Source organism: Rhinatrema bivittatum, chromosome 8, assembly GCF_901001135.1.
Source record: "Rhinatrema bivittatum chromosome 8, aRhiBiv1.1, whole genome shotgun sequence".
Classification (NCBI taxonomy): Eukaryota; Metazoa; Chordata; class Amphibia; order Gymnophiona; family Rhinatrematidae; genus Rhinatrema; species Rhinatrema bivittatum.
This window is the reverse complement of record NC_042622.1, coordinates 183,478,993-183,503,253: the sequence shown is the minus strand read 5'-3', so window position 1 is coordinate 183,503,253 and position 24,261 is coordinate 183,478,993. Positions and strand designations below refer to the sequence as shown.

The following is a 24,261-nucleotide window of genomic DNA, read 5'->3' as shown; positions in this document are numbered from 1 at the left end:
TGGCTCACCCCCATCCCTTTTTGTGACTGTAGCTTGCCTCCACTTCTCCATACCCCCCCCCCACCACCACCACCATTCCAATGCATTCCCATTGACTAAGTGCTATAGAGTCTGCTGCTTTTATAGTTCCCCAGGCTCTGCACTGCCTACCTACTCTATTACAGCAGTCCCTAAAACACCTATACCCCTGATATTAGGATAACAGAACAAGCCAAGCTGTTATAGATCCCTACAAAGAAACTACACACTAGCAGAACACCTCACCTCAATCACACATGCAGAACATACAGACCCTCAGCAAATACAGAATAGACAATAAAATGTAACTAGAAACATGCAAACAAAAACTGGATTGGAAACTATTACCAGACAGACTCCATATGTAGTGCAATGTGGAAAAACAGAATCATCACCATTCCTCATTAAACATCAAACAATAAAATCAAGATACTGGTATATAAACCATCAATCATAATAGCAAAACCATACTCATAAAAAGAATATTTAAAAGCAGCTGATGAATAGAACATAGAATGATTCAAAATATATAACATTGTTTTTTTGTTTTAATTTTCCAATCAATAAAATATTTCAAAACAGCAGATACATCAAATAACACCCAATAATTAAAACTAAAACTAAAAAAAAAAAATCCCTTGCTCTTTATACCTGGGAACTTTAAATTCCAGTTCACCAGCAGATTGTCATGGATTAGTCAGGGATAGGAGGTATACACAAACTTTCTCCTCCCTCTTATATATACATACACTTTCTAACATATATGCTCATTTCCACACAAACTCCCTTATATTTTCTCTCACATACATGCTGACTGGCTCTCAAAACTCTGGCTCACACACATGCTCACTGTTTTAAATAGTCCTCTTGCTCACACAAATGCTCATTGGCAGCTTGTTCTCTCTCACTCACATACATGTTAACTGGCTTACTCTTGCTCACACACATGCTCTGGAAAACACAATAAGCCTGACTATTATGCATTGCAACAATGGAAAAACAGAAACATAATTCCTCATAAAACATTAAGCAATAAAGTAAATAAATGTAAAACATCATTCATAATATTAAAACCATACAAAAATATAAGAATATGTTAAGCAGGCAACAGCCATCGAACATCCAGTAATTAAAATAATTGTTTGTATTATTTCCCAAACATCAAATATTTGAAACAGCAGACATGAAATAACACCCCAATATTTAAATTAATAGGATTAAAAATTTCCAGCTCTCCATATCTGGGATCTTTTGATTTCTAGTCACCCAGAGATAGAAACATAGAAACATAGAAATGATGGCAGAAAAATACCAATCGGTTCATGTAGTCTGCCCAGCAAGCTCCCACACTTATTTTCCCATACTTATCTGTTTCATCAACCACCAAGTTCAGGGCCCTTGTTGGTAACTGTTTGATTCAAATTTCCTGCCATCCCCTGCATTGATGCAGAGAGTAATGCTGGAGTTGCATCAAAGGTGAGCATAAGGCCTGGCTTAATGGTTAAGGGTAGTAACTAACCGCTGCATCAAGCAAGTTACCCCGATGCTTATTTACCCAGACTGCACAAATCAATGCCTTGTTGGTTGTTGTCTGAATGTACCGTAAATCCTGTTTTCCACATTTCCCCATGCGGTTGAAGCAGAGAGCAATGCTGTATATGCATTCAAAGTGATATATCAGGCTTAATTAGTTTAGAGTAGTATCCGCTGTAATAAGCAAGCTACCCCCACGCTTATTTGTTTACCCAGATTGTTGTGGATTGGGGGAGGGGGCCTCACAATTTTTAATTCTCTCCCTACCCAACACACACACATGCTCTCTCTCACTCACATATATGCTGTCACATGCACAGGCTCTTTCACTCTCTCTCTTTCACACACACACAGAGTCTCAGGCTCTCACAGACACATGCAGGCACTCTCACTCTCATACATACGCTGTCTCTCACATATATACAAGCTCTGTTGCACTTTCATACACGTGCAGGCTCTCTTGCACACACACACACACACACACACACACACACGCAGGCTGTCTCATATATTCATGCAGGCTCTCTCTCGTACACCCCTCCAGGCTTTCTCTCTCTCATACACACACATAATTTTCAGGCAGCGATGATCTTCAATGCTGGAAGGAAGGTGGAAGAAGGCCACTGCTACCCGCGGCTCCTGCAAGGTTGGGGGGGGGAGGGGAGGGTCTCGGCTGCTGCTGCACAGGCCTCTCTTCAGTCCGCAGAATCATAGGCACGCAGGCCTCTCTTCGGGCCGTGGCAGGATGAGCTCTGCCGTGGCTCCGCAGGTTTCTCTTCGGGGCAGAAAAAACCACGTGATTGAAGCAACTGGCCCACCGGGGGATGCCTGATCCCCCGATAGGCCAATCCGCCCCTGCACTTGGGTGATATTTTCATGAGTGTGATAATTTCTTGCAGATGGAAAAACTAAATTGGAGAAATTTTCCAGTTTTGCACCTTTTCATACACTGAAAATAAAATAAGCAAGTTTAGAAAGGTCTCCTCCTTTATGTATTTCTTTATTTATGTTTTTTTATATATCGTTGTTCCAGAATAAGATCACAACGGTTTACAAAATCATCATTCATGTTCTTGTTTAACAATCAAATTCTGTGCCAGCATTCATAATCTAGGACAAAACCACAGCAGATATATGTTCTTATACATGTTCGTACATATACTTGGTCAACATGACAGTAGATTTATAGTCTTCATTTTCACACATTTTCAAAGTCGGCATTACAGCAAATGCAGGTTCTAATTCAACTACTTATATACTTTACTTCAATCATTACTTATTGCTCACTTCACTACCAATGTTTCCTGTATTGACGTTGAGGTTTTCGGTATGTTGGTTATCTTAAGCTTTTCTAAAGAGCCATGTTTTTAGCTCACGTTTGAAATTCTTTCTATCTGTATCTGGCATATTGACTCTGGAAGGGAGTTCCACAACTGGGGGCCTGCTATGGAAAACATTCGGTCCCTGATTTGCGTTAGATGTGTGCTCTGAGTAGAAGGCACCGTGATAAGTCCTTTGTTTTGTGATCTTAGGGTTCTCTGTGGTACATAGTGTTGAAGTGTCACTCCCAATAAGCACTGGTCAGTATTGTTGACGATATTGAAAATTAAGGTTAATACTTTATAGTGAATTCTGGATTGTACAGTAAGCCAGTGCAGTGCCGTCAGCGAGGGGATGATGTGGTCAAATTTCCTTGTCCCTAGTAATAGTCTAGCAGAGGCATTTTGGAGTAACTGTAGTGGTTTTAGTAGGCTAGAAAGTAGGCCTAGTAATAGGGAGTTTACAGAGTACGCAGAAGCAATCTTTGAGGCTGATGTAATAAGATGCGCTCAGCACAGCTCAGTTTAATCTGTGCACACATTTGTTGTACACAAACTTTACTGCCAATGCAGCAGGGAGTTCTGCGCACATTGGGGGTCGATTTTCCGATTTTATAATATGTGCGCGCTGGTGTGCGCATGTTATAAAATCCGATGTCCGCGCGCACATGCGTACCGGATTTTAACATCCGCGCGCACATGTGCGGACAGACCGCGACTCACACATGCGGGGGGGGGGGGGGGGGGGAATTTTCAAGTTACACTCAGCGACGCGATTGGCTTTTTTTCCAGTTCCCTCCAATTAAGGAGCAGAATGGGAGGGAACTTCTCTACCCCCCCCCCCCTGCCTAACCTAGCTACCCCAAATTTGTTTCATTTCACTACTTACTGCTTCTCTGCCCAGCTGACCACCGCCTCGCCTCACCCAGACCACACCCCACCCCTTTTCAGGGCCCGGCAGTTCTGCGCATGACAGGGGTTATGTGTGTGGCTGGCCCCTTCTAAAATGCGCGCAGTGGGGTAGATTTTCAAAGAAGCGCGCGGGCGTACATGTGGGCGCGCTACGCGGTGCGCACACATGGATGCCCGATTTTATAACATGTGCGCGCAGATTATAAAATCGGGGGTTGACACACGTAAGGGAGTGCACAATTGTGCACCCTGCGCACGCCGACACCCACGGCCTTCACCCGTTCCCTCCCAGGCCGCTCCGATTTCGGAGCGGCCTGTGAGGGAACTTCCCTTCCCCCTACTCTTTCCTTCCCACCCCTTCCCACCCCTTCCTCTAACCTTCCCACCCCTAGCCCTATTCTAACCCCCCCAACCTCTATCTTACCTTTTACGCCCAGGTGCAAGTTGCGCACACCAGGAGCCTGCCGACACGCGATCCTCTGACACAGCAGCAAATGGCCACTGTGCCGGAGGCCTCTGGCCCTGCCCCGCACCCGGACCACCCCTTTTTTAAAGCCCCAGGACTTAGACGTGTCCCGGGGCTTTACGTGCATTGCTGGTTCTTTATAAAATATGCCCGGTGCATGTAGGGCTTTTAAAATCCACCCAGTGCGTGCAAGGCCCAGCCACACACATAACCCCTGTTTTTTATGTGTGCGGCCCTTTGAAAATTTACTTGAATGTGCATACAACAATGTCTTTTAAGACAGCAGGGAATTTGCAAGCGAGAGTGCTAATTAATGGCATTAACCATTACTCCCAATGCAGAGAGATGCATGGACTTGCCTCCTGTTTTCTTAGCACTCGAAACTTAACTCCTAGTCTTAGGTGGAGTAAAGTCTCCAGGACTGATGTGTTGGAGTCATTTTTTGTTACTTTTTGCTGAGGATGTATATAGAAGATAGGCCGTATGGATTCAGAGTTTTCACCCAGACACAGACTAGTTTGAAGGTCACAGGCCAACCTCTGAGTGAACTCCTGCTTACTGTCTTGCACTGTGAAATGTTTATGAACAGGCAAGAGTCTGTTTATTTAGTTATACACTTAAGTCTATGATGAGAAAACTAGAATGAAGGCCACATAGCTGTGTCTAAAATCTGATAAGAACTCAGAGGGAGGGAACGCAGCTGCTTTCACAAGCGTTTGTAATGTATAAGGAGAGACAGCGAAAAAGAGAGGAGAGAGCGAGTCCTGGATGTGATGGTATGGCTGATTCTTTGGAAATGTAAGCTTTTTATATCTATGTAGAAATTGTTATTACCTACCATTACTTCTTCTATATGATCTGATTTTATTTGTTCTATCCTTCTATTGCTCAAATAAACTTACCTGGAACCATGATGTACTGAATCAAAGTGTGTGTGTGTGTGTGTGTGTGTGTGTGTGTGTCTCTTTGTATAGGGGATAAGCTCCTGGGTTCAAGCCCCCAGGTATATTCCCAGTATGTGAGTGTTTATATGAGATTAGTCCCCCCCAGGTCAGAGCCCTTGGGCAGGATACCAGTGTGCATGGTCTGAACCTGTAACAAATGTTAGCCTACGGACAGAAGCTGGAGTTCAGATAACAGAACTTCTAGTTAGTATTTTATGTGCAGAAAATATGCTTAGTGCATCTAAAGCATGTTTTCCACAGATAAAATGTTATTTAAGAACTGCCATGTTGGGTCAGATAGAGGGTCCATCAAGCCCAACATCCTATTTTCAACACTGCCCAATCCAGGTCACAAGAATCTGGCAGGATCCCAAATAGTAGATAGATCCCATTCTGTTAATACCCAGTAGTGGCTTTCTTAGATCTATCTGGTTAATAACGATTTATGGACTTTTCATGTAAGAACTTGTCCAAACATTTTTTAAACCCAATTACACTGCTTTTACAACATCCTCCAGCAATGAATTCCTGACCTTAATTGTGCATTGAGGTGAAAAATACATTTCCTGATTTGTTCTACTTAGGGCCAGATTTTAATACCTATGCGTGCGGCCTACATTTGTGCACGCTACCCGGTACGCACAAATGTACACCCGATTTTATAACATGTGCGCGCAGCCGCGTGCAGGTTATAAACACAGGGGTTGGCGCGCACAAGGGGGTGCACAATAGTGCAACTTGTGCGCGTCGAGCCCTCAGGGAGACCAGCTGGCTTTCCTCATTCCCGCCCCCCGCCCCCACCTTCCCCTCCTTTCCCCTAACTGTCCCACCCCCCAGCCCGAAATCCCCCCCTTACCTTTGTTGCAGAAGTTACGCCTGCCTAGCAAAGGCCTCTGGCCACACCCCCATCCTGCCCCGCCCCAAGACCGCTCCGCCAATTTTTTCAAGCCCCGGGACTTACACGTGTCCCTGGGCTTTATGTGCACCGCTGGGCCTTTTGAAAATAGGCCCGGTGCGCATAACACCCCCTACGCGCGTAAATCCACCTGGATTTACGTGCGTAGGCTTTTAAAATCTGCCCCTTACTAACTTCCCCAAGTCCTTGTATATTTTCAGAGAGTAAACAATTTTTTCGCATTTACCCTTTCTGCTCCACTCATGATTTTATAGACCTTTATCATATCCCCCTCAGTTGTCTCTTCTCCAGGAAGAACAGCCCTAACCTCTTTAGCCTTTCCTCAGAGGGAAGCCGTTGCCCTTCTCTGTACCTCTCCCAGCTCAGCTATATATTTTTTGAGATGTAGTGACCGGTACTTTAGGTGCAGTTTCACCACATAACGATACAGAGGCTTTATGACATTCTCCGCTTCCTAATAATTCCTAACATTCTGTTTGCTTTTTTGATTGCCGCCACACAGTGAGCCATGGATGTCAAGGTATTGTCCACGATGATGCCCAGATCCTTTTACTGACTGGTAACGCTGAACATGGAACCTATTATATAATGTAAGTCTTGTATGGGTTACTTTTCCCTATGTGCATCACTTTGCACTCGTCCACATTAAATTTCATCTGCCATTTGGTTGCCCTGTCTCCCAGGTCCTCAAGGTTCTCCTGCAAGGTCTCATAATCCACTTGTGATTTAACAATCTGAAATAATTTTCAGGCCAGCCGCGTGGCTCAAAATGTGATTGCATGCATGTTTTGGACTCGCGTCCATAACCCTGATGCAAAACGGGGGGGGTTAGGATGTCCAAAACGCGTGTCCAATCAAGCACCTAGGTAATAGCGCTCATCACATGTAAATTCATATTGATGAGGCTAATACCTATTTCGCCACCGATTAAAAAAAAAAAAAAAATGCGAGTCCGACGCGCACATTTTAACCTGCAAAAATTAACGCCTGCCCGGAGCAGGCGTTAATTCTTGAGGAGCCCAAAAAAATTACATGCTGCTTTTCTGTTCCTTTTTTTGGTTCCTCCGACTTAATATCGTTGCGATATTAAGTAGGAGTAACGAAATAGGAGAATTTTAAAAAAAATGTCGCCGGCGGTCAGGTTAGGAAAAGGGAAGCTCAATTAATGGATGTCCATGTTCCTAACCCGTGGTTGTGCACAGCCATTTCCTAACCTGACCACCACCTCTCCTGGGCGCCTGCTGCCGAGGAGGCACTAGTGGTGCCCAATTTCCCCCTAGCGCCTAGAAGAACCTGATTCAAATATTAAACTGGGCGCCCGGAAGAGGTGGATCGGCGCGCATTAAGGAAGTGGGTGCTCAGTCATGAGCACCCGTTTAACGCACACTGCGTAACTGATATTTTATATGTAGAAAACATCATTTGTGCACATAAACCATGTTTTCCATGCCAGCGCCTGTTTTCAGCGCCTGTCTTATTGCATCGGCCCCTCTGTGCGCACAAATCCGTCCAGCTGCGTTGTTCCTTCACTGCATTGACAGACTTACATGTGGACGTACCCGGATGGATGTGTTCTTTACCATTACCACAAAGAGGACATGGAAAGAGTGCATTAGAAAGAGTAAACTTTGGAGCTCTTTTTTTTGTTTTCCTCCCCGTTGAATTCTTTGGCACAAAAATTGTTGGAGTGGACATTTTTTCTGCACGACCTCCTCTGTAAAGGCAAAGCATATGGTTTTCCTGCATGTATCCATGCGTCCAATCCCAGGTTTGCTGTGTGAAATGAATTCCAGTCCCTTTCTATGCGCCAGCTGCAATTCCTCATTTAGATGAGTCAGCGCTGGCTGGGGTGGAAGGGATTTTACAAAAACTCCCAGCCACCCTAACAAGATACTGTGGTTTCTAAAGGCAGGAAAAGCTCTGGGACGTGGCCTTTTCTACGTTAAAAAAAAAATGTATTTTTATCCCCCACAATGTTTCGGGCACATGTTGGACATGAAAATGGTTAAATTCAGAAGCTGCTGCTCACACCTTTACCCCACACCTATTTTACAGCTACAGTGAGCAGAATTTACCCAGACCTGTCTGGAAACAGATTTTGGTTAATGAACAACTGAAAAAGCCCTAAACAGAATCAGGCCGATGCAATAAAATGTACAGTAAAATGTGCACTCGTACTGAGCGCCAATTTCCCTAATGTGTGCAAAGCCACCCCTCCTGGACGCCTGATGCTAAATTTAAATGAGCCGGCACATTAAAGGGACGTGCTAGGGGATGCTATTTATTTATTTGCTCTTATATACCGATATTCGTTTTCACATCACATCGGTTTACAGTATAACAAATGGAAACTGAAAGGAAATTACATCTGAACAGATATCTTAAGAACTAATCGGTATTAAAGGGCCGATATATGACAGAAGGCTAGAGGAAGGGTGGAGGTAGGGGGTAGGCAGAGAGCAGGAATACCGTAACAATAATTTTAACAGGTATAATGTAACATGATAGGAACAGTAACAATAAGTCTAACAGCTATTGTACATCCCTAGCGCTCAAATGCATTGGGCACCAGGAGACATGGCTGTGCGCTTACATATTGCTATGGGTGTTTAATACAATTGCTATGGGCGTTCGAGAAAGAATTCATGAAACGGATCGATTACAAAAAAAAAAACCCCACTTTTTTGGATGCACAATATACACGCAGAGTAGCAAGGGGCGAAATCAGCATGGAGCATGTATATTGTGCGTCCAGAAATTATTTTTTTTTGTAATCGATCCATTTCATTAATTCTTTATTGTTAATCACCAAATCTGTAAGTCTACTGTTCTCTGTGGTTCCTCCTACAGAGAACAGTATTTTGGATTGTTTCATATACCCATGACTTGTGGAATGACTTAATGCAAGCTCCGGGGCTGCGTTACATTTGTTGCATTAAAAAGTGTGCATTGGGTGCCTGGGGATTTACTGAATCAGGGGATAATAGCTAATAGCCTCATCTACATGAACTTTACATGTGATAAACACTATCAGCTAAGCAGCTGTTTGGGCGTGCGCTTTGAACCCGCTAATCCCCTTATTGCATTGGGTGTTAGGCTAGCGCGTCCAAAACGCCCATCCAACTACTCCTTAACCTGTACTCTAGACTGGGTGGACTTTATTGCGTCAGCCCCAATATGTTTATTCCCCTATAAGCTTTTGTAACAGCTTTATCTTTAACTGCAGTTTCCTTTGCTTCCTTCCGACCAATATTTTGCTTTTGCTACCAGAAGCTTTACATCATGAACCACCCCCCCCCCCCCCAAAAAAAAAAAAAACCCAAAACAAAACAAAAACATGATACCTAACGGATTCTGTTTAGCTGATTTTCCCTGCAAGTTGGTTTCAGGAGTACATGAACATATGTGAAAAACAGGTCGGGAGAAACCAACATGGGCATCAGAAAAGCCCCTACTTGCAGCATTCCCTAACACAAAAAGAAATGTGGTTTGTAAGCAGAAGAATCTAGCCCCACCCTGGAAGTTAAAAAAAAAAATGAAGTATAGATTGTGTGAGACTCCAGTTGCAGGGAGTGGCTGTACAGCGCTGCGTACAGCAGTGGTACATACCGGTCTGAAGATGGGTGCCTGAGGGTAGCTGAATGCCATCGCGGTGCCTCCCTGCTCTGCTCTTGGAATCCTCTGAGTTTCATTTCCTCCTCTGGCCGAGTTTAAGCCAAGCTGGGAGGGGTTTCATCTGGGGGTCACAGCCGCAGCTTCCTCCTGTAAATCTTAGCCTGGACAATAAAAACTGTTTACAGCCACAACTTTCAGGATCAGTTCAGCACCAAAGGGAGAAACTGATCGAGTGTTTTTCAGCTTCAGAAAGTAACAAAAGAGTAATGAAATTTACATCTGCAAAATGGCAAAATCCCGACAGTGTCTGCTGTTGTGTGTTTTGCTGAGAACCCTCCCGAAGCCTGGTTCTGATCAGTCCCAAGCCCCCTGTCTCTTTATTTGCCCCCTTTTACACAGTAAAAGGTGGGCTACAAAAATATCCATTCACAATAAAACTCTTGTAAGGAGAGGCCTGATTAAAGAAATGGCCCCCTGATCGCAGTCAGGGAGGGGTTGGGGGGCTCTGTAGAGACTGTTTGGTGAGTCAAAATCTCATTGAAGTCAGAGCCAGGAGAGGAAGGGTACAAGAACCGCAGAGAAACCGCATTAAGAGTGAAAATGGTGCCTGTGGTTAGGTTCCGAAGCTGTGCAGGCGGCCGTAAGATGTGGTACGGCAGCTCCCTTTCCAGGTGGTAGCACTGTGCCCCCCTCAAATTGCTGGTATAAAAAAAAAAAAGGAACAAGAAAATTCTGCATTTGGAAAGAGATGAAAAAAACAAACAAACATGAACTGGTAAAGCACAACAGTGCTTGGCTTGACAGCCAGGGTCTTGCTGTTCTAAGTTATTTTACAGAACTTCTCAATTAAGGAGTCCATGACCATGTGATACTTTTGAAAGAACATAAGCATTGCCACTCTGGGTCAGACCAAGGTCCATGGAGCCCAGCATCCCGCCTGCGACAGTGGCCAATCCAGGTCACAAGTACCCGGCAGGAACCCAGAAAGTAGATCTAATTCCTGTTACTCACTCCCTGGGATAGCGGTGGCTTTCTTCAGTCTACCTAGTTAATAATGTGCTATGGACTTGCCCCCCAGGAACTTGTCTAAACCTCTCTTAAGCCCCGCTGTGCTGGTCGCCTTGATCACGTCTTCTGGTGGCAGTTTTTTTTTGTCACCGGCTAATTCCTCCTTTCTTCCGGCTCAGTCAGAACCATGGGGTCATGAGCAACTGCCCGAGGGTTTTTCCCCTCCCTTCCGCTGTTCCCTGAGGCTGGGAGCCAGACTTCAGAACTCCTTCTGGAACCCTGCTTCATGGGCTCTAAACGTGATGGACGACAAACCTTTCTTTTAAGACCTGGCAGTTTCCTTCTGCTACCCTCAAAACCTGGACTGGGATCAGACGCCTGAGAACTTAGAAACATAGAAACATGACGGTCGGGAGGAAGTGATGTCATCGCCCCGATGGCAGCCTAACCCCGGAGCTCCTCGCCAGCCAGAGCTCGAGCGCGGCTCCGACCGCATTATTCGGCGTTTTTTTTCCCTCCTCCGCGAACCTCTAAACCGCCCGGGAGACCAGCAGCAATGGCGACAAGACGAAAGTCGGTGGACTTTCGTCAGTTTTCTTATCGGGGCACGGAGCCTGCAGAGAGCCCGGGGAGCCAAGATGGCGCCGGCCCCGATGCTGCTGTGATGTCGGGGGGCCCGGAGGATACTTTTCAAATCGCGTCGGAGGAGGCCCCTTCACGCGCTGAATTCAGGGGAATGGTTCACTAGTCTCAGACAAGACATCAAAGGCTATAAACAAGAAATAAAAGGCCTGCTGGATGACTTCCATGAAGAACTAATTACTCTGGGCCGCAGAATGGGCGATCTGGATGCTCGCCTGGACGCTCAAACAGAAGCCGCTAAACACCTTCAAGATGTTTATGTAGCCTTGCAGGAAGAAAATTTGACTATGAAAGCAAAGCTAGCGGACTTGGAAAACAGAACCCGCGGGAGCAATCTTAGATTTAGAGGACTACATGAAACTTCAGCGAACGCAGGCTGCGCTACAGTCATCAGTCGCTTCTGTACGTACCTCTTGGAATCGAATATGGATCAGGTAGAAGCGGTGGCACCGGACATTAAACTGGACAGGGCACACAGGGCGCTGGGTACCCCAAATAGCAACCGGGTGCGGGACATCGTCGTCTGCTTTAATGACTGTGCTGTAAAAGAACAAGTAGCCACAATACTAGCGAGAAAGCAGCAGACCTGGCAGTGGCAAGGCCAGGAAGTTGCAGTCTTTGCTGATCTATCACAAGCCAACTGCAAAATAGATCGGAGCTGCAGGAAGTCACGGCATACGTCCGCAAAGAAAATGTAAAATACAGATGGTTGCACCCCTTTGGTCTCTGCAGGAGTAGGCATGTTATTCTCTACTAATTTTGCATTTGAGTGTCACACATGCTGCGCAGACCCCTTGGGAAGATACCTTTTACTACAGATCTCCGTCAACGGGGTTGACTATACGCTGCTTAACTTATATGCACCTAACACTGGACAAAATGTATTTCTAGGTAAGGTTCACTCGCTGCTGCAGGCGCACTGCAAAGGCCCATTGATTGTGGGAGGTGATTTTAATTTAGCACGATCCCCAGCCCTCGACACATCTAAAGGGAGTGCCACGGCACCCCTTATACATAGGACCAAGCTGCGAGAGATTATGGAGCACTGGCAAACTATAGTTGTCTGGAGAACACATTGTCCCACATCACGATTGTATACCTTCTACTCCTCTACACATGATTCTCACTCCCGGATTGATTCTTTTCTAGCAGAGAAGTCCATTTTTAATAATATTATGAGGTCCAGTATCTCCCCAGTGGCACGGACACAGACAGACCATGCTGCAGTCTGGCTGGACATCAGATTTACCAATTATGACATGGGAACGAGATACTGGAAGCTTAATGATACACTGCTGTCAGACTCTGACTTTACAACAGCAATAGCTGGACATATCCGAGATTTTCTGGGTAGAAACACTATAGAGGGTATATCTCCAACAATTGTCTGGGATAGTCTTAAAGCTTACCTACGAGGCCTTTTGATTTCTAGGGCAGCTTTCACTAAGAAACAGAGAGAGAGAGGTGAATTTCTTACGTCTAAACATCCAAACCCTGACCAGAAAACATCAATCTACGGGATCTAGTAAGATTTTAACTCAATTAAACAAGGCCAGAGAGGTCTTAAAGAGATTGGAGTCAGCTAAATTGATACACATGATGAATGTTACTAAACAACATATTTCAAAGGTAGTGATAAGGCACGTAAAATGCTAGTGAATAAGCTAAAAAAGGTGTCCCTACGAAACCATATAGTAAAGATAAAAGATTCCGGGGGGGTTGATTCTCACTGATAGGGCAGCGATACGTGATAGATTCCTCCAATTTTATGCAGAACTTTATAGCGCAGATAAGAACATAACAGACACGCACATAGACCAATATCTTCAGGATATACCCCTACCAGCTCTTAGTGCAGAAATGAAGGCAGACCTAGACAGGGAGATTACAGGTGTGGAAATCCTATCAACTATAAAAACATTAAAGACGGGGAATAGCCCCAGGCTTAGATGGCCTAACTGCCAAATTCTATAAACTATTAGGTCCCCATATTGTTGCCCATCTGCAAAAGGTTTATAACTATCTTCGGGATCAGGGATCCCTGCCTGATAATTCTAACATAGCAGGGATTACAATCATCGCTAAACCAGGGTGAGATCCCTCCATTTGCGGGTCATACAGACTCATTTCCTTAATCAATATAGACCTAAACATTTTAGCGAAAATACTGGCGAGCCAATTGAATAAATTCATTGCTCAGCTTATACACCAGGCAGGATTTATTCCAGGACATCTAGCGGGTGATAATGTCCGTAAACTGGTTAATCTTATATGGCAAGCACATAGAGACATGTAGATTCAGTTTTTCTCGCCATTGATGCTGAGAAAGCCTTTGATTTAGTACATTGGCCCTTTCTATTCAGTGACCTAACAAAAATGGGATTTGGGGAACATTTCGGTACTTGGTTAAGCAGGTTATACGACTGGCCCAGAGCTTGCATTAAAATAAATGGCTGATATACCAGCCTATTCCCAGTTGGACGAGGAACCAGGCAGACTGCCCCTTATCTCCCTTGCTCTTTGCCCTATTTCTAGAGCCATTGGTGATCTCCATACGCCGACATATTGGAATCTCAGGATTCCCGCTAGACTCACATGTTTTTAATTTATCATTGTTTGCTGATGATATCATGTTCACCCTTACAGACCCTGATAACTCTCTGACAGCCATAACACAGATGCTTCGCCTGTTCGGTCAGGTTTCAGGATTTAAAGTCAATTGGGAAAAATTGGAGATTCTTAATATAACCTGTGACCCCAATTTGGTAAAATCAATACAGGCATTACATCCCTTACGGTGGGCAACCTCCAGAGTTAAATACCTTGGAGTGTACTTAAGCGCATACCTTAAAGATCTATACACGCTCAATTATGTACCGTTGTTCCATAAGCTGCCACAGGACCTAGAGACCTGGTCATATCTATCCTTTTCATGGTTAGGCAGAATAGCCGTTTTAAAAATGAACTTACTTCCATGCCTGCTATATTTATTCCAAACACTACCAATTACTATTTCCTACCACATCCTGCGAGATTGGCAGAAAAAATGGTTTCGATTCCTGTGGAACCACCGCTCGCCACGGGTGAACAGAAATACACTTTTATCAATCTAAACTCAAGGGGGGACTAAGTGTACCAAATATTACCTGATATTATGTGGCTGCGCAGCTCCGAGCACTGGTAGAATGGCACAAGGTGACCGCACAAAAACATTGGGTACTTATAGAGCAGTCTCAACTACAGCACATGCCTCTTGCAGTGCTTCCCTGGCAACCTAGACGGACGTGGAGAGGGTGTCCGATGATGCTGGCTACCACCCGTCACACACTAAATGTTTGGGCCAAGTGGAAGAAACTATTGGTGGGGGGTGAAATATTGATTTCACCCCCTGTCGCCCCTTAAATTCCTTTTTACTGTGGAAGGAGAGAGATATCACTAGACTGGAGCATATGTGGAGGGACGGACGTCTTCTCTCCTTCACGGAGTTGAAAGCACACAACAACTTACCTAATACCGAGTTCCTGGCCTATGGGCAACTTCATCACTACTATGGTGGCACCAATTTTCAAGGCGCTTTTACAGCCACTAGATCCTTGTTTGAAGGATTCTGTTCTATGCCACAGACAATTAAGGGCCTCGTTTCCAAAATTTACCAGCTGTTGCATGCTAAATTGCAAAGTAAACCTGCTCATATACGAACATGGGAGAGGGATTGGCCGAGCGTTGCTGATGACCGAGCATGGTTGCAAGTCTTTGGCAACATAGCTAAGACCTCAATATCTGCTGCACTGGTAGAAAATAGCTATAAGCTGCTTTTTCAGTGGTATCTCTCCCCAGATAAATTCAGGATAGGGAACAGTGATAGGTGCTGGAGGGGCTGTTTGGCCAAGGGCACGTTTATTCATATGTGGTGGACGGGGGACTGCATTATGCCTGTATGGCAGGGGACTGAGAAATTAGCTTCTGAAATCCTTGCTCTACCAATCTGCCTTCGCCTGGATTCCGCTCTCTTAAACAAGCATGTGTCTGATTTACCGCGCTGTACCCAAATATTCATTACCCAGATATGTGTGGCCATGAGTGTGGCGATTGCCAAGCATTGGAAGGATAGAACGGTGTCATCCATGTCCCAAATACTGTGTAAATTAAATTATATATGTACTATGAGCAAACTTACTACAGAACGGTCGGGCCATCATAAAAGATTTTACAATATTTGGGGCTTGTACTTAACATGGCGTAAATCACATGCTTAACAAACTGACAGGACTCGATATGTAACTTGGACAAACAATGTTTATTATGATAGCAAAATTGGCTTATAACGCTACGGTTAGGCTTTACCGCCTTTGCACGAATGGACAAATATATTATACTTTCTCTGGAACTATGTCAACCGTTTGTACGCATTATCCAGTTACTCTTGTGCGTATTGTGACATCCCATCGAGCAATGTACGACAGGTGCAGTGGGGGAGAGGGTGGGGCGGGAGGGATAACAATATACTAAGATGTAACACTGTTTCTTAACGGTTATGTTTCTCATATGTTGTATTTTTGTACGGTGTGAACATCAATAAAATGTTAATTAAAAAAAAATAAAAGAAACATGACGGTCGAAAAAGAGCATATGGCACACGCAGTCTGCTCATCCATCCAATCAATTTAGTATCACTGCCCTAGAGATGCCCTGTACTTATTCCATTCATGTGCAGCCCCCCCGGGGAATTTTTCGCAAGCAAGGCTGGGACATTAAAGCTCACCCCCCCCATCATGCAAAGATGTGTTGAGGAATTCCTCCCTCTACTGGCTTTCTGTTTTGTCTCCTTTTTGTGTTTGCCTGGTTTTATTTCTTTTACTTCTCAGCTCTTCGCTCATTTATTGTGGATTTGAACCTCTGCGTACTGAGTTACTTTGTTGTTCTCTTCTGGATGGCTAATTTTCATCCTGAGATGTGTAGCTTGATGGATGTACTTATAATAAAAACATAAAAAAAAAAAAAAAAAGAAATAGCGAGAACCCATGGAGCACGTACAGCTCAATGACAGCGGCCAAAAAAAAGAGGAAGGTGACCCCAGCCAGAAAGGAACCGTGCAGATATGAAGTGATAATGGTTACCACAACAGGAATTAAACTCGCTTCTGGCTGAACCGCATCCTGTTTCTGACCGGCTTTACACATAGGTAGGGGTTGCATGGGATGGGCCCTAGGTCAAGTGACTTCCTGTGCTGGAGATGGGAAGGGGCGGGGGGGAGAAGGGGGCCTTTCCAACAGAGGTGCTGACTGGCTCCAGGCTCCCCCAATAGGGTTGATCAAGTCCAGGGTTTACCCCTTTGCAAGCAGAGACATGTAATCTTACTTTTCTTAGGGACAGAGTACAATAGGGAAATCAGAATTACCAGTCCCTGCCTACAACAGGGTATGCCCAGGACTGCATCAAATCTGGTGAGTGAATCTGGAGCCAGTTGGCAATCCCACTTTCTAAAGATATGGGTTCTCTCTATCTCTGTCTTGATCGAAGGGTGTCCGTCCCATTCAGGCAGCCTGCTCTCCAAACTAAAGCTCAGCCGAACCGTCAGCTGAGTGGTAGCGTCCCATCGGTTAGAGGATGGCCTACACGGATCATAGCAGCTCCCTGTACAAAGGAGCAGGTCCCCCTCTCTCTAAGGGCCAGCCCTGTGGCTGTAGTTAAAACCAGGCATACTAAGCAAGCAAAGAGAGGCCAGCCCCAGGGAGACAGGAAGCAGTCAGCTCTGGACATGGACTCTGGCCCCAACGAAGTGGCCACTCAACATCAGATGACACCTACTACTACTGTCTGATTCATCTTCTATCACTGTTCAACCAATCAGCTACATGTCCTGAGGAAGTGTTAGGGAACAAGCATTGTTTTGTTTCATTCCTCATTTCTGTAATTCCATCGTTTGTTTTTTTTAAAAATCATTTAATGGAAATTATCATCCTCTTAACTCTTCTGCTTTTCTGCCTTGTGGATTCTCAGGAGTAGGCGTGAAGCCTGGATGGTTAATTAATTGATTTGTGCAATTCATCTCATGCTAAGGCAGGGGTGGCCAACTCTGGTCCATGAGAGCCACAACCGGGTCAGATTTTCAGGATATCCACAATGAATATGTATGAGGTAGATTTGCATGCACTGCTCTACTTCATGCATATTCATTGTGGATATCCTAAATACCTGGGCTGTTTGTGGCTCTCAAGGACCAGAGCTGGGCCCCTCCCATACTAAGGTATTGCTGTCAGTGTTCCAAGTCAGGGCTTCCCAAACCTGTCCTGGGGACCCCACAGCCAGTCAGATTTTCAGGACCTCCACAATGAATATGCAGGAGATAAATTTGCATATCAAGGAGCGTCAGTAAATGCAAATCTATCTCCTGCATATTCATTGTGAAGAAAACCCGACTGGTGTGGAGTCCCCAGGACAGGTTTGGGAAGCCCTGCTCTAAGTACAGGGCTCTACAAACCTGTTCTGGGACCCCCCCCCCCCCCCCCTCAATGAATATGCAGGAGAAATTTCATACCTGGAATACCACCTCGATGCCGATAGAGCTCATGCATGGTCACTGTGGATATCCTGTAAACCTGTCTGGACATGGGGTTGGGGAAACCCTACTCTGAGGTACACAAGAGACCATGCTTTTCTGCAGAGCATGCCCCAGCTAGTCCATGGTTTAAACTGGCCAGGGTTGGCATCTCTTGCAGAATACTGGACCCTGCATGGTTTAAGGTGCAGAATGGCAGGCACAACGATATCAGCAGTCCTCCACCCCAGCTTATCGAGAAGGCACATCGCTTCATGTAACTCACTCCAAGACAGACCTGTAGCATCTCATGGATTACAGCATAAAATATATTTAAAAGTAGAAAAACTGACCAGTGCCCAAAGGACCTGTTGCACTCTCTGCTGGATCTCAGTGCCTCCATTCCCCTCTTCTTCGTTATAGAGCATCTCAATTTTCTGCAAAGCTGATGATAAATGACTAAAACTGATGACAGATGGATGAACAGAAAACAGCTAAGAATGTTTTAATGCTTAAAAAAAAAAGACCTAGAATGTGCTGCTTTGAGACTGCATTCTTGGCAAGTGTAGATAAGGGGCAAAGGTGGTCTCGCTCTTGAGTCCCTGTGGCAAGCCCATGACAAAGTGGGCAGCGGAATTCATAGATTTATTGGCATCACGCAGGACCCACATGAGAATGATTCTGCTATGACTGCTAGACCTGGACCTGGCCTAAACACCACCATCTCATTTCCCACAGGCCACCTGAGCTGAAAATTAAACCAGTTTCCTAGAGGTGCCCATGGCTCTGAGCCATCCATCCCTAGCCGATTATATACTTGTCTTATTCAGTATATACAGCAGTGTCTTAAAACTAGTATAACTGAAGCTTGGCTTTGTTGGGGCGCTTGTCTTCTTTGTGGTTCTTCTCACGTCAAGATTACTCTGTCAGATGCACTTATAATCTTAAAAAAGTGAACCAAACTCACCTAGAGCAAGGCTGCCACGTGGTTGGGTGTTAGGGTTATCCCTAATGAATATGTATGAAAGATTTGCATACCGTTGAGACCCCACTGCATGCAAGTCTCTCTCTGGCATATTCATTAGGGATCTTCTGAAAACCTGACTGGTTGTGGCCCTACCCGTTCATCTAAAAGTATTAACAGGTACAACATCACTGGTGATCAATGCAGTCCTTGGCTTCTCCCCCTTCTGGCCAGTCTGGCCTTTATGATAGTCCTAATGAATAGGCATGAGATATATTTACATACATTGTCGGCAGTACATACAGATATATCTCATGCCTATTCTTCAGGGATATTCTGAAAACGCAACTGGCTCTGGGACGCAGAGGATTGGTTGGATCATTGCTGCACTACTTCAAACTGAGGCATCTACAAACTATTAGAGGAGTCATAGTGCTGAATTTACCTTGAAATGTTGAATACCACTGCCAGCAAATTAATCTTGATTTAAAATTCATTGCTTTTAGCAATTAGGACAGGTTCTGATCTTATCAAACATAGCCAAGTTTTGTTATCAAACCTATCATGCCTGTTTGTTGAATGGGCAATTTTGAGAAAAGATTTTGTGTTCCTGATATTTGTTTATTATGATGTTTCTGTTTACTGTACATAGTGTTTTTATTTGGTGCACACGGCTGTGGGCTTGCCACAGAAAGTGATTTATAAGTGAAATGGAATTGTAAGATCCATTAGAGATGTGCTACACAGAATTAGACTTTCCACTTTACGAAGACCTCTTTCCTCAGTTTGGGGCTGGATGGTTATGAAATTTTCTTCCATCTTAAACAAGCAAGGACAAACTATGTATATGTCTTGATTTGGAGCACTTTTCAGCTTTTGACTATTGAAAATGATCTAATTTTTAAAAAATCTATTTAGTGTATTTAACATATTACATATAAATAAAAACCTGACTTAGGAAAAAACTGCATACAACACATGAAAATGACTTCATCATTATTGGTTTGAGGTAATTTTCAAGAGGGTACATTCCAAGGCCTCAATTCACCATCCCCAAATCCACCAAATGGCAGGCCAGTTGGACCAGTAGCGGGAAAGTTATCATGGACGGTTTTAACCAGCCCATTAGCACTTCCGAGCTTTAGCTGAAACACACCCGAACACTTACACATGTTCTGACCTTAAAAAAAGATCTCGTTAGTCTGATAATGATATAAATCAGCTTATAATCTGAGCGTACAGACATGGTTCCATGACGCATGGGGGTATCTTCAGCCATGAAAAAGCTTACTGCCTGCTTACCATCAATCTAGAAAATACCTATAAGTGCATGGGTTAATGAAAAAATAACCCATCACAGCTGTGATTAGACTTGTTTGTCTTGACTAGATTGAAGCAGGGACTGCCTTATATGTATCTGTTCAGTGCTACATATAAAAGCCTGGATTTTAAAAGGCCTGCACGTGGTCGGGCCTTGCATGCGCATTTTAAAATGGGCCCGGCCAAGCGCGTAAACCCCAGCATGCTGTTGTGTCCGTCGCTTTCAGACGGCTTCGCCCGACATGCCTCACCTCTATTTCAGCCTTCTCCACCAGCCTCAGGAGAATGGCGTCCGTAGCATCTCCTTGCCACACCCTCCGGCTTCCCCAGAGCGGCTCTGGTGCGGCGTCCCGCCATGTTGAACTGAGGCCTCCTAGGGCGCGTGCATGCCTGACGTCTTGTAGCAGTGTTGGCGCGAACCTCGGGGGCGTCCCCCCTCAAGTGACGTCACTGCTTCCGTATTCAAAAGGTTGCCCATTTGCTGACTCTCGCCGAGTTAGCAACAGATTGGATTCGCTCCGGTCTGAAGCTACTCTGCCGCTTCTACTCTGCTGGAAGCCACCTTCACCCTCCGCACTTCTACTAACCTGGGTACCAGCTCCTCAGGGGCCCTTTGCTTTTTCTAGGTGCCTATCATATGTACAGGTATTCACTCCTCGAGGGCCTGTGTGTCTATCCTGGTGCCTGCTACCAATTCTTCAACCTGCTGGAACACTATCAGCTACAGAGAGTGAGTATAACTTCTCCCAATCTGTCCATCTACAGCTCCTCGCTGCCCATCTGCATCGGGCCCTACACCACCATTGTGAAATGGGTCTCCTCTGCCGAGGATTACAGACTGTTAATACCTATCCTCTCTCTACTGCTCATTGGGAACTCTATCTACTCAGCTACCAGGGAGTGTGTTATAACATCTGCCAGTCTGTCTCTCCTACAGTGCCTTACTGGACAGTGCCTTACACCACCATTGTGGGAAGGGTCTCCCACGCCAAGGATCACAGACTGCTGCTATCTAATCTACTCTCTGCCACCTCTGGTGGACCACACTAGTTGTATAATAAAAGATACATTCTCTGTGTTTGTGCACCTGAGTCTAGCCCGGTGCTTCAGTTCCCTACGGGGCTCCTCCCCATAGGAGATACCACCACTGATGCCCTTAAGAATCCACCAAACACCTCGATATCATAACACATGCGCACAAGTGCCGGGCTTCTCTGAAGGGGGCAGGGTGGGGAGGGAGGGGCAGGCTGGGACAGCATCATTCTACACTGTCCCAGGGAAGTGCGTGCTGGCAGCTGGCCAGCGCTCACCGATCACTTTTGCTCCAGAGGAACAGTAAGTAATAAAACAAAAAAACCAAAAATGTAAGATCAAAGGAAGGGTTTAGGTAGTGGGGTGGGGAGGGGAAGGGAGTTTAGGTAGGGGGGTAGAGAAGTTCCCTCCTAGTCCGCTCCTTAATTGGGAGGGAAGTGGGGGAGACCTGATTGTGTGGCTGCATGTATTTTCCAAATATTTGCCCCACCTACGTGTGCTGACCACACATGCGCAGTCATCAGATTTTGTAACATGCGCGCACCAGTAATCCCATGTTATAAAATTGGCACACCTCCAAAAATCAATGGCAATACCCCTCAGTTTACAATACCCGAAAAACAATCATTAAACATATGAGGGAAACTGTAAAATACAGCAATCAACTATTAATTAATTTTTGAAATCCCGGGATTCGGTATCAGAGTATTCAGTGCTTCAATCTCCCGGGCTCTTGCCCACAAAGGGCTACAACCCCTCTCATTTATTTGCACTTTTGTAACTATAGTTGGATCATTTCTCAATTCTTGCAATGCTGCATTCTCTTGTGCCCACATAGTACGAGAATAAAATTGAGAAATGATCCAACTATAGTGGTGAAAGCAGCAGACAAAGGGGGAGCGGTCATGGTGATGAACCGGGATAAATATAGAGAAGAAGCATTAAGACAGGTGGCAGATGAGAAATTCTATTGCAAGTTGAAAAATGATCCCACTATTGAGTTGAAGGAGAGTATAGATCAGCTGTTGGAAGAAGCCTTGTTGAAAGATTGGCTCACTATGAGAGAATATCGTTTCCTGAATGTTGACTAACCAAAGGCACCATTTTTTTTTTTACCATCTTCCGAAAGTACACAAGAATATGAAAAATCCCCCAGGGCATCCAATTATTTCCTCCCAAGGTTACTTGCTAGAGCCTCTCTCCCAGTATGTTGACATTTTTCTGCGACCATTAATACCAGGGTTACCATCGTATGTACGGGATTCTGGAGAATTGATACAAATCTTAGAAGCTTTGGATGTCTCCCTGGAAGGTGTATCGTTAGCAACAATTGACATCATATCATTGTATACAAATATACCGCAAGATGGTGCTCTGGAGTAATTCGAAACCAATTGATAAACAGTGAAAAGCATTCCGAGCACCTGTTGCCTTTATAGTAGAGCTAGCTATGCTAGCGTTGAAAAAGATTTTTTTCCTGTTTGATAATATCTTTTACCAACAGGTGGGGGGCACAGCTATGGGGGCCACAATGGCCCCTAGCGTGGCAAGTCTTTATGTGGGCCACTTTGAGGAACAGTGGATTAAGAATTCCCCATACAAGCAAAATATAGTGGAATGGTGCCGTTTCATTGATGACATCATCATTGTGTGTTGCGGGGGTAAAGAAACATTTTTTGAATTTATGAAGTGGCTCAATACTTGTGACCCAGCGTTACAGTTCACCCATACTTTTGGGCAATCATCGGTTTCATTTTTAGATATTCAGATCTCAATATTAGCAAATAAATTCTTCTTTACCATTTATTAAAAACCGACTGATAAGAAATACTGTATTGAATTATAAGAGTTGTCATCCACTTAATCTTAGGAATAGTATTCCTTTTGGCCAATTTTTATGCCTAAGAAAATTGTTCTCTACTGTAGCTGAATATAAATTGAGAGCCAGAGAAATGGGTCAGAAATTTGAGAGAGGGTATCCAGAGAACATAGTGAGAAAGGCAAGTAAACGAGCTAGATGGAACCACAGAGAACTGCTGTTAACACCGAAGCAGAAAGAGCAATCAAGTAAGTTAACATGTGTTTTGCCGTTCTCCATAGGAGTTAACAAAGTGGTTCAAAGCATCAGGAAACATTGGAATGTGCTGCAAGTTTACACAGTGTTCAAAGAGCAACCTTTAATGGTATTTAAAAGAGGCACCAATATTAAAGATTAAGTTGTGCATTCATTTTTCAAGGAAAGAACAGAGAGATTTGGAGAGGAAGTGGGTCATTTTCCATGTGAATCCTGTGTTATGTGTCTGCAAGCACATTCCAATAGTAACATCCCTTTATGCAAATTGAAAAAATATAAACCGATTGTGAAAACGTCCTGCATGTCAATGAATGTGGTTTACGCAATATGGTATCCTTGTGGACTTTTGTACATAGGGAAGACGACGAGGCAATTAAAAACGCGCCTGATTGAACACAAGAGTGCGCTCAAACGAAGTAAGATAGAAGCGCCATTAGTCCAACATTGCATGGAACAAGTCCACTCATTTGAGAGTCTGTTTTGTACAGTTTTGGAAGTGGTTGAACAGGATGATCAGGGAGGCAACATAAATTTGAGGCTTCTACAACGTGAGCAGAGATGGATTTTTAAATTAGATATGGTCTCTCCCGCGGGCCTAAACAAAGAAGTAGACTGATCTGGTGTATATGTAGGTTCGTGCTGATTGGCTGGTCTGACATCCCTGACAAATGTATAAGTACCTGACTTCCGGTAAAGGTGAACGAAACCGTTTGGGCGCCATCTTTTTACCTGTGTGAGCTGCTGGGTTGAACTGGGATCAGCTATAACGTAAGTCTCTTGTGAGTGACATGTTTAAAAAGATTTTCTTTAAAATTAATGAGGAAAGGTGATCAAAGTGCTTTTTAATGTAGGAACAACGTTAAGTCCCCTGAAGCAGGCGTGAGTTTCACGCCGAAACATTGACAATGTCAGGCAGGCAAGAATAAGAAACAGCAATAGAAACAGCGACAGCAGCAGTAA

General features: G+C 44.5%; 1 protein-coding gene across 2 annotated transcripts in view; it reads right to left on the bottom strand.

Annotated features, from left to right (window-relative positions):
* Positions 1–9,857, bottom strand: part of LGALS9 (galectin 9) — a 37,916-nt gene extending 28,059 nt beyond the window's left edge. Inside the window, exon 1 of one of the 2 annotated variants that reach the window (XM_029612587.1) lies at positions 9,718–9,857. In XM_029612587.1, the coding sequence (XP_029468447.1) occupies positions 9,718–9,756 (39 nt within the window). In that variant the 5' untranslated portion in view covers positions 9,757–9,857. The remainder of the gene's footprint in view (positions 1–9,717) is intronic. The other variant, XM_029612588.1, reaches the window with a different exon arrangement.
* Between the last annotated feature and the right edge of the window lie 14,404 nt (positions 9,858–24,261).